The 11,130-nt window shown below is 52.5% G+C and overlaps 1 protein-coding gene across 1 annotated transcript in view; it reads right to left on the bottom strand.

Annotated features, from left to right (window-relative positions):
- TNRC18 (trinucleotide repeat containing 18) overlaps positions 1 to 11,130 on the bottom strand; it is a 174,368-nt gene that overhangs the window by 11,019 nt on the left and 152,219 nt on the right. Inside the window, exons 21-25 of the mRNA XM_011996251.1 lie at positions 7,135 to 7,287; positions 6,251 to 6,392; positions 3,035 to 3,152; positions 2,471 to 2,546; positions 2,257 to 2,365 (exon numbers count right to left, since the gene is read on the bottom strand). Coding sequence (XP_011851641.1) covers positions 2,257 to 2,365; positions 2,471 to 2,546; positions 3,035 to 3,152; positions 6,251 to 6,392; positions 7,135 to 7,287 — 598 coding nt within the window. The remainder of the gene's footprint in view (positions 1 to 2,256; positions 2,366 to 2,470; positions 2,547 to 3,034; positions 3,153 to 6,250; positions 6,393 to 7,134; positions 7,288 to 11,130) is intronic.

Here is an 11,130-nt window from a genome sequence, read left to right as displayed (position 1 = left end):
TGTAATCCCAGCACTTTGGGAGGCCGAGACGGGCGGATCACGAGGTCAGGAGATCGAGACCATCCTGGCTAACACGGTGAAACCCCGTCTCTACTAAAATATACAAAAAACTAGCCGGGCGAGGTGGTGGGCGCCTGTGGTCCCAGCTACTCAGGAGGCTGAGGCAGGAGAATGGCGTAAACCCGGGAGGCGGAGGTTGCAGTGAGCTGAGATCCGGCCACTGTACTCCAGCCTGGGCAAGAGAGCGAGACTCCGTCTCAAAAAAACAAAAAAATTCAAGAAAGCAGATGGGGTTAGAAGATAAAAGTAGAGAAAATATCTCCATAAGTTGAACAAAGTAAGAAAATAATAACAGGAAAAAAGACACGCACGCCAGGGACCATGGGACTAGCCCAAGTTCCAGAAAAAACATGAAATTCACAAGGGCAGTTATCCAAGTTGTGCTCACAAGTAGAGCTTCCAGGACTCAAGGAAATTTGCTTCAAAATCAAAGCCTCCCTCTGCAGATACCCAGCATGATGAGAACACACACACACACACACACACGGAATTGCAGATCTAGGGATAATGAGAAGGTCCTAAAAGTTTCCAGAGATTAAAAAAAACAAGCCTTCTACAGTGATTTGGGAATCACAACGTTGAATGTCTTCAACAACATGGGAAGCAAGATAAAAATAGAAAAATGTCTTTGAAATGGTGAGAGGGAACTATTTCCAGTTGCGAATTTATATCCAGCTCAAGTATCTCTAAACAATAAGGGTATCCAGCTCAACTATCTCTAAAAAAATAAGGGTAGAATGAAGAGAGTACCAACACACAAGGATGTGAGAAATTTAACTCCCACATACTCTTCCTCAGAAAGCTACTGAAAGATCCACTGCTTAAAACAAGGAACTGAACCAAAAAAAGAGAAAAACATGCAATGCAACAAAAGCAGTTCCCAGGATGAGGGACAGGGAAGGCCCAAGAATCCAGAATGATACCCATGAGGCAGGCCTAGAACACAGCCAGCACCTCCCAGTACAGGGGCACAGCGTGTGCCAGGAAATCTGAATCTAAAGCCAACTTCTACCTTATTAACAGCACTTTCAGAATTTGGATGATAAATGAGTGACTAATACGGTGGAAAAAAATAAATCTTCCTGGCCTGAGATCCTCTACTCAGGCTGGACCAGTCATCTGTTGTTCTGCTGAGCTGGCATTGGTTTCCATTTTCTGGGTATGAATGGATGTTAGGCCAAGCAGTGAACTGTATTTGGCATGTGGGTGGGCTTTTTTTTTTTTTTGCGGGGGCGGAGAATGTCTAATCCACATCCATACCCCCTCTCTCTAGGATACACTGCTTTTGCAAGAGCTAAGGGTTGGACCATTTGACTGTCTTTCTTGCCTGTCTGATATCCACACCTACATTTCCTAGGGTACTTGTTGTTTTTCTCCATCCAGACTCCATACTTTTTTCTTTTTTTGAGACGTAGTCTCGCTCTGTCACCCAGGCTGGAGTGCAGTGGTGCAATCTTGGCTCACTGCAACCTCCACCTCCCAGGTTTGAGCAATTCTCCTGCCTTAGCCTCCCAAGTAGCTGGGATTACAGGCGCCTGCCACCACACCCAGCTAATTTTTTTATTTTTAGTAGAGATGGGGTTTTACCACGTTGGCCAAGCTGGTCTTGAACTCCTGACCTCAAGTGATCCACCTACCTTGGCCTCCCAAAGTGCTGGGATTACAGGTGTGAGCCACCGCACCCAGCCTCATTCTCTCTTACTCTAACAACATGTCCACTTTGCAGGGGAAGTCACCCTCCCATCTTTCGCAGCCCATGAATAAGAGGGAGGTGACCTCACTCCTTAGCCCCAGGGATGAGAATCTGACCCAGGCACAGTCGATCAGACTCACAGCGGTAGGATCAATGAAAACTATGTGGCCCAAGTCAGTTCACACTAGAACTTGTGTGGGAAAACTGGGACTGAGAAATCGTCCAATGGTAAGATTTCTTAAGATGGTAAAATACAATCTCCAAGGAGCTAGTGTGAAGCCAGCACAGAGGACAGCACTGCTGACAGATACTCTGAGCTGGAGTCCTGATGACATCGTTTAAATGGCGCCTGGATCCAACCATGCCTGAAGGCCATATAGTTTTCAGTTATGTGAGCCCACAAGTCTTTCTTCTTAAGCCAGTTAGAGTTAGGTTTTAGTAGCCAAATAAGTCCATACTGAGGTGTTAGGCGGCAGGGGAGAGCTGGGGAGGAAGCATCTCACCTCGGACCACGGTGCCTGGATAGAGGCAGCGGTACTGCTGGCTCCAGTAAGCTGCAATCCTGGTCCCTTGTGGCAAGAAGCGAGTGGAGGCTGGCCTCACATCGATGATCTAGGAGGGCATGGGATGAGTGCAAGGTGTGGACACAGTTGTGGCCATGGCCTTGGACACCCAGCCCACCCCGAGCATCCCGAGGCCCCGCCCTCCCCCTCTCACCGCCTCCTGCAGCAGCTGCTCCAGACAGTAGATGTGAGGCCGGTTTCCGCGCTCACCCTCCACCACCACGCGGTATCTGCGGGAGCAAAGGAGGCATGAGGTGGCAGAGGCCGAGACCTCCCAGAGGGCCTCAACTCCGCCAGCACCAGCTCTGCCTCCCAGACCACTGGGAGGTGACACCAGGACTCAGAGGTTTGCTGGCTTGCTGAATTTGGCAATTCTCCTCCTTTCTGGGCTCATTTTCCTCATCTGTAGAACTAGGGGTTGCAGAGCACGCCAGGCTGGTGCAGTCCAGATCCTGAGAGAGGCCAGCACGCTCCCTCTCACCCCTTCCCGCTACAGCTCCTGCTATGGAGCTGCCGTGCCCAGCCCCTGGGAGGGTTCACCCAGTATTCCCTCAAAGTGCCCAGGGCCTCCCTGTCAGCTCTGAGCCCACTCATGCCCCTGCCCTCTGCCATCAGGGGAAGCCACAGCCTAGAAAGGAGAAGCGGCCAGGCACAGAGGCTGAGACATGGGGCAGGTAAGGGACGTGGGGCTCTGTGCCGGACCTCCCACCCCACTCACATGTCTGGCGAGTGCACGGTCTGCACGTGGCCGGCATATAGCAGCTTGTCGTCCATGGGGATGAGCACACGCAGGCCGTCCTTCAGCTCGTCCTTGTCGATGATGCAGGACCGAGGGGCTGCAGGGGTCGGACCGTGAGGCAAGACTGGAACCAGGGGCGTCTGCGACACCTCTCCCTCCTCCCGTCACCCCTAAGTCATCCCCTTGAAATGGAGGCCCTGGTGCCGGGTGGGCCTGTGGGGCTGAGATGTGCGCACATCTTTTGTCTGCCCATGTGTGTACCTGTGCAGACCTGTGTGTACCGGTGGGCACACACAGGGTGCCGTGGGCAGCCCCTCTCCTCTCAGCCCCCTTCCCTGCCTGGCCCCAGATGTCTGCAAAGACCCCAGGCAGGTGTGAACCCAGGGATGAAAGCCTGCACGTGCTGTCTCTTCCCACCCCAAGGCAGCCTCTGGGACTGGCATGAAGCTCTGGGTTCCAGCCATCACTGGACACTCACAGCCACCATCCTCCATCATGACGTCCACCCCCCTTACTGCTGCCCTCAGCCAAACTTCTAAGACTTTCTTTTTATTTTATTTTATTTTATTTTATTTATTTATTTGAGATGGAGTTTCAATATTGTTGCCCAGGCTGGAGTGCAATGGCACAATCTCGGCTCACTGCAACCTCTGCCTCCCGGGTTCAAGTGATTCTCCTGCCTCAGCCTCCCAAGTAGTTGGAATTACAACCGCCTGCCACCACACCTGGCTAATTTTTGCATTTTTAGTAGAGACAGGGTTCTGCCATGTTAGCCAGGCTGGTCCCGAGCCCCTGACCTTGGGTGATCCACCCACCTCAAGCCTCCCAAGTGCTGAGATTACAGGTGTGAGCCACTGTGCCCGGCCTCTTTCTTTTTTTAAATAATTTTTTTCAGGACAGGCACGGTGGCTCACACCTGTAATCCCAGCACTTTGGGAGGCTGAGGCAGGTAGATCACGAGGTCAGGAGATCAAGACCATCCTAGCCAACATGGTGAAACCCTGTCTCTACTAAAAACACAAATATTAGCCAGGCTTGGCAGCGCACACCTGTAGTCCCTGCTGCTTGGGAGGCTGAGGCAAGAGAATTGCTTGAACCTGGGAGGCGGAGGCTGCAGTGAGCCGAGATCACGTCACTGTACTCCAGCCTGGATGACAGAGAGTGAGACTTCATCTCAACAATCATCATCATCATCATCATCATCATCATCATCATCATCTTTTCAGAGACAAGGTCTTGCTTGCTCTGTCATCCAGCCTAGAGTGCAGTGTCAAGATCATAGCTCACTGCAGCCTCGAGCTCCTGGGTTCAAGCCATCCTCCCACCTCAGCCTCCTGAGTAGCTGGGACTACAGGTGCACACCACCATGCCTGGCTAATTATTTTATTTTTTGTAGAGACAGGGTCTCGCTATGTTGCCCAACTGATCTCAAACTCCTGGTCTTAAGTGATCCTCCCACCTCAGCCTCCCAAAGCACTGGGATTACAGGTGCAGGTGACCACACCCCACGTACCTCTGAGACTTTCCGTCCACTTTTTCTTTCTGGTGGAAATGAATGCCCAGGGGCAAACTTCCCAATGGCGGTCAACTCTCACTGCCCCAGCCCTCTGCTCCCTCTCCCTGTGGGCGCCTCCCTTTCTCTGGAGCGCCCCTGACCTGGGCCTGCCTTTCCTTCTCAGTGGGACCTTTCACCCGGTCCCCAACATTCCCATTATGAATATAAAAAGACCCAGATGGCTCGCTGGAAGGGGGATGGTTGGGACTGCCGTATCCCTGCCTGTGCCTGCACAGAGCCCTCACGTGGCCTTGTCACAGGCAGACTGGACTCCCCACGCCTTGACGTTGGGCTTGGCCACGTGACTCTCAGAAGTGGCCAGGGCCCAATGCTGAGCCTAGGCAAGAGAGCTCGTACGCTCAACTTCTCTTAAGCCACGGGTCTGGCAGGATAAACGACATACACAGAGAGGACCACAGACGTGGAGCAGCTGACCCCTGGCCAGCTCGTCACTGCAGGAGCAAGGCCAGTGGGGGTCTGCACAGCCACCCAGCAGCCCTGCACGCCCCGAGACGCACACGGCGGCGGCTGGTTGTCACACAGCGGCTGCTCACCAGTGCAGCCTTGGGGTAGACAACTCCTTCTCTCACTCACTCCCCCATATACCCACAATCTCGCCTCTGGGCTATAGACCCCTGGGTCCCAGCCTGGGCGTGACTTCCCAGGGTGCCTCCCAGGCACCCCAGACTGGAGTTCTCAAAGCCCAGCACATGACCCTCTCTGACCCGGGTCTCAGGGACAGGGCCTCTGCCCAGCTCCCCCCAAACCTGTCCTCACCCTTCCCTTCCCCTCTCATCTGCCTGCACCCCCAACACTGCCTCCCATCCAGTCTCCCTCCTAATGTGCACGCCCTGCCCCGCCTCCCCCACTGCTGCCCCTGTGGCAGCCCCAGGCCACAACCCACTCTCACCTGGACAGCACAGCCTCCTAACTAGACTCCCTGATTTCCCTGGGGCCCCCACCCCACTCATTCTCTGTGCAGCACCAGACAGCTTTTTTTTTTTTTTTTTTTGGTAAGACAATTTCGCTCTTGTTGCCCAGGCTGGAGTGCAGTGGCATGATCTTGGCTCACCGCAACCTCCACCTCCCAGGTTCAAGCGATTCTCCCACCCCAGCCTCCCTAATAGCTGGGATTACAGGCGCCTGCTACCACACCCAGCTAATTTTTGTCTTTTTAGTAGAATCAGGGTTTCACCAGGTTGGCCTGGCTGGTCTGGAACTCCTGACCTCAAGTGATCTGCCCATTTCGGTCTCCTAAAGTGCTGGGATTGCAGGCATGGGCCACCCTGTCCAGCCCAGACAGCTCATTTTAAAGTCAATCGGAGCATATCACATCTCCACATCTAACCTCACAGAGCTGCTCACTTTCCTTGGGGCCAACACGGAACTCCTTCCCAAGCCCCACAGGACCTGCTTCCTCCCTGGCCCCAAGGCAGCTCTCTTGCCCCATCTCCAGTGGACTGAGCTGCAGCCAGTCCAGCCTTCTCATCAACCGGGGTAACGGCCTCAGGACCTCTGCTCCTACGGTTCCCTGCCCCCAGTTAGCCCAGCCCTTCCGTCTCATGCCTTGCTCAGATCTGCCTTCCCCAAAGGAGGCTCCAGCAGCCCCGCCTGGCACATGCAGCATCACGGCCACTCACCCGGGGTCAGCGGCCGCTCCACGGCCCCGCCACGTGGTAGGTGCTCATCCTCCGAGAAGCTCGAGTCCTGGTTGGGTTCAAAGTCCTCCTCGGCCGCCATGCTCTCCATCAGCTTGCTCACGGCGCCCCCCTTGCCGCGGTTCTGGGGACAGAGCACGGCCGACAAATGACTTAGGACCTGGCACGGGGGTCCTGCCGAGCTAGGGACCCCTCTGGAAACCTGGAGCCACAATCAGGCCACAGGGGGAATCTGTCACGTGCATGGCGGGGATCCCAGCTGGGGCCACCCCAGAGGCCAGGCGGAGGGTGAAATAGGCCTGAAACCCAGCTGGCCAGTGCTCAGTACTTGGTGCTCAATACTCAGTACTCTGTGCTCAGTATCAACACTCAGTGCTCAGCACTCACTACCACACCTCTGTTCATCACTACAGTGAGTGCCTCTGTTCCCTCCTTAAAGAAACTTCAGCAGCATCTCCAGCCACACCCAATGGGCTTCAGGAAAAACCACTCGGGCAGGGGCTAGCAGGTGTGGGGAGTGGGCACGCCATCATCTGCCACTCAGGCTAAGAAATTCACCCAAACCTGAGGGCCCTGTGAGGACCTGGTGCTGGGCTGGGGGCCTGTCACCCAGGTCTCCTGGTCTCTGTTCCAGTGTCCCCCATCCCCGCTAGAGCAGGCATTTCCTGAAGACAGGAGCAGAGTCTCCAGTATCTCCTTATCCCTGGAGCACGGGGACGGCCAGGTCACCCCCATCACCTGCAACCTCTCTGAGCCACAGCTACAGGGAGGGTAAATACAGAGCAGCAGGTGGAGCCCCCTACCCTGACCACAGGAGCATGGCTGAGCCCCCCCACGGTGCCCCACCAGGGCACCGCGAGCCTCACCTCCTTCTTCACCTCCTTCCCTTTGGCCTTGGCCTTGCTCCTCTTGGCAGCGGTCAGGGAGCTGGCGTGAGGAGCCCTAGCCTCAGAGGGCAAGGCGGGAGCTCGGGGCGGTGGCACCCCAGCTCCTGGCCCGGCCTCTTTCCCTTTCTTCTTCTGGAGGAGGAAGCAGCAGAGAGGAGCCATCAGAGGGCAGGGAAAGTGCAGGCAGCAACCCTGTCCCCTTCACTCACTCACTCCCCCAAGTTTTGTACCATCCCAAGTGTGCCCTCCCGGGAGGAACAAAACGTCCCTTCTCTCTCCCCCTGCAAGAGTTTTTGGTTTGGGTTTTTTTTTTTTTTTTTGGAGACAGGGTCTCGCTTTGTTGCCCAGGCCAGAGGACAGTGGCGTCATCACCACTAAATACAGCCTCGACCTCCTGGGCTCAGGCAATCCTCCCACCTCAGTCTCCTGAGTAGCTGGACTACAGGTGCACACCACCACACCCAGCTAAATTTTTATTTTTATTTTTTTTAGAGACAGGGTCTTGCTATGTTGCCCAGGCTGGTCTCAAACTTCTGGCCTCAAGCAATCCTCCCGCCTTGGCCTTCCAAAGTGCTGGATTACAGGCTGTTTATAATGTGTATTATCTTATTACTAGTATTACTTGTTGCCCCCTCTACCCAGAAAGACAACACCGAAGTGTATATATGTTGTGAGTTCCTCTCCAGTGACTCTCCTACCAACTCCACAGAGTCAGCTACTAGTAACAGCATGGTGTGTCCTCCTAGAACTTTCCACAAACACACACAACCCTGTAATTGTGAAGGCTATGCAGACACAACCATGCACACACAGTATTTAAAAAAAAAACACAAAAAAAAACACCCACACACAGGTAGGAATTTACCAATAGTCCTGCCTTGCAACGTTTCCCCCGTAACACGACTGATACACATAAAAGGAGCTTCATTTTAACAGCAGCCTATTGAGCCAAGGTATGGAGAAACTGTAATTCATTTACTTTAACCACTCCTGCGGTGAGAAGGACCTGTAGGCTGCCTCTGTTTTTTCACTCTCTGTTTTGTTGTTGTTTTTGAGACAGGGTCTCGCTCTGTTGCCCAGGCTGGAGAGCCGTGGTGCAATGACAGTTCACTGTAGCCTCAACTTCCTGGGTTCAAGTGATCCTCCTGCTTCAGCCTCCCAAGTCGCTGGGACTACAGACATGCACCGCCATGCCCAGCTAAAAAGTCTACACTTTCTAAAAAGGACATGTCTAAAACAAATGGCCATTAGCTGGGCATGGTGGGGGGTGCCTGTGATCTCAGCTACTTGGGTGGCTGAGGCAGAAGCATCACTTGCGTCCGGTAGGCGGAGGTTGCAGTGAGCCGAGATCGTGCCATTGCACTCCAGCCTGGGCAATAAAGCAAAACTCCATCTCAAAAATAAAATAAAGTTAAGAAAAAAAAACAAGGCTAGGCGTGGTGACTCATGCTTGTAATCCCAGCACTTTAGGAGGTTGAGGTGGGAGGATCACGAGGTCAGAAGATCGAGACCATCCTTGCTAACACGGTGAAACCCCGTCTCTATTAAAAATACAAAAAAATTAGCCGGGCGTGGTGGCGGGCGCCTGTAGTCCCAGCTACTCGGGAGGCTGAGGCAGGAGAATAGCTTGAACTGGGAGGTGGAGGTTGCAGTCAGCCGAGATTGGGCCACTGCACTCCAGTCTGGATGACGGAGCAAGACTCTTTGTCAAAAAACAAACAAACAGGACAACAAAAAAAAAAACAAATAACCAAGGCCAGGAGAGGTAGAAAAGTAATAAATCAAGATAATAATGGTCAAATGTTACCAAGACAACAACAGAAGTCACAGCGTCCATATCCAAAATGAAAGTCAAAGCAAAGAGCATTAAAAGAAAGAAAAAATGGCGTGTTCTAGGGAAAAAGAGTATACAGTTTAATCCCCGTTTTGGGGGGGAATATATACATATGTGTGTGTGTGTGTGTGTGTGTGTGTGTGTCTTATTTTCTTGTTTCTGCTGAACTCTTTAATGCAAGTCATCCTTTTGGAATCAGAGGCATCTTAGGCGTTGAAGGAATATTAGTGGCGCTGTCCCCATATCTCTGGGATCTGTCATTAAGCAGATAGCTGCAGCTCCTGGTACATGTCCCTGCAGCTGTACCCACAAGGGAACAAAAGGAAATGACAGCAGGAAAAAGAAAAAAAAGCCTGAGTAGATTTTTCTTTTCTTTATCTTCCAAATTACTGTTATAATCAGATAAAACCAGTAACTCTTTCTTTCCCTTTGATCAGAACACCCATGGCTGGGAGCCTTCCCCTACTTTTTTGCAAAAAAAAATAAAATAAATAAGAAAGTAACTTCCGACATGATAGAAGCTCTGTACACAAAACAGAGACGCTCACTGCTTTGGTAATTATGACAGCAAAACACCATCATCACCCAAACCACCAACCGCCAGCAGGGTCAGTGGTGGGAGACAGGCAGGCAGTGGGATGGCATTCAACCATTCAAAAATACTGACAGCCAGGCGCGGTGGCTCACGCCTGTAATCCCAGCACTTTGGGAGGCCAAGGCAGGCGGATCACTTGAGACCAGGAGTTCAAGGCCAGCCCAGCCAACATGGTGAAATCCCATCTCTACTAAAAATACAAGAATTAGCCAGGCGCGAGGGCATGTGCCTGTAATCCCAGCTACTTAGGAAGCTGAAGCAAGAGAATCTCTTGAACCCAAGAGGCAGAGGTTGCAGTGAGCTGAGGTCGCGCCACTGCACTCCAGTCACAAGAGTGAGACTCTGTCTCAAAAAACAAACAAAAATACCGATGGCCAGGCGTGGTGGCTTATGCCTGTAATCCCAGCACAGTGGGAGGCTAAGGCAGGAGGACTGCTTGAGCCCAGGGGGTCGAGACCAGCCTGGGCAACATAAGGAGACCCCACCCCATCTGCACAAAAATATGTATTTTTTTAATTAGTCAGACGTGGTGGTATACACCTGTAATCCCAGCACTTTAGGTGGTCGAGGCAGGAGGATCACTTGAGCCCAAGAGTTTGAACCAGCCTGAGCAACACAGTGAGACCACTGTCCCTTTTTTTTTTTTTTTTTTTTTTTTTGAGACAGAGTCTCGCTCTGTCACCCAGGCTGGAGTGCAGTGGCACAATCTCGGCTCACTGAAACCTCCGCCTCCCAGGTTCAAGCAATTCTTCTGCCTCAGCCTCCCAAGTAGCGACTACAGGCACCCACCACCATGCCCAGCTAATTTTTTTGTATTTTTTTTAGTAGAGGCAGGGTTGCACCATATTGGCCAGGCTGGTCTCGAACTCCTGACCTCGTGATCTACCCGCCTTGGTCTCCCAAAATGCTGGGATTACAGGTATGAGCCATCACGCCTGGCAGAGACCACCATCTCTTATTAAAACAAAAAAATTAGCAAGGTGTAGTGGCGTGCACCTGTGGTCCCACCTACTCAGAGGAGACTGAGGCAGGAGAACTGCTTAAACTTGGAAATTCGAGGCTGCAGTGAGCTACAATTGCCATTGCACTCCAGACTGGGCAACAGAGCAATATTCTGTCTCTTATAAATAAATACAATAAAAATATAGATAGAAGGCCGGGCGTGGTGGCTCGTGCCTGTAATCCCAGCACTTTGGGAGGCTGAGGTGGGCGGATCACCTGAGGTCAGGAGTTCGAGATGAGACTGGCCAATATGGCGAAACCTTGTCTCTATTGAAAACACAAAAGTTAGCCGGGCATGGTGGTGAACGCCTGTAATCCCAGCTACTCGGGAGGCTGAGGCAAGAGAATCGCTTGAACCTGGGAGGCAGAGGTTTCAGTGAACCAAGATCTCACCACTGTACTCCAGTCTGTGCAGTGGGACAGATTCTGTCTTTTTTTAAAAAAAAAGGCTGGGCACGGTGGCTCAAGCCTGTAATCCCAGCACTTTGGGAGGCCGAGACGGGCGGATCACAAGGTCAGGAGATCGAGACCATCCTGGCTAACA

This window comes from Mandrillus leucophaeus, unplaced genomic scaffold (assembly GCF_000951045.1).
Source record: "Mandrillus leucophaeus isolate KB7577 unplaced genomic scaffold, Mleu.le_1.0 Scaffold506, whole genome shotgun sequence".
NCBI lineage: Eukaryota > Metazoa > Chordata > Mammalia > Primates > Cercopithecidae > Mandrillus > Mandrillus leucophaeus.
The sequence above is the reverse complement of the archived record's forward strand: the minus strand, read 5'-3'. Positions and strand labels throughout refer to the sequence as shown.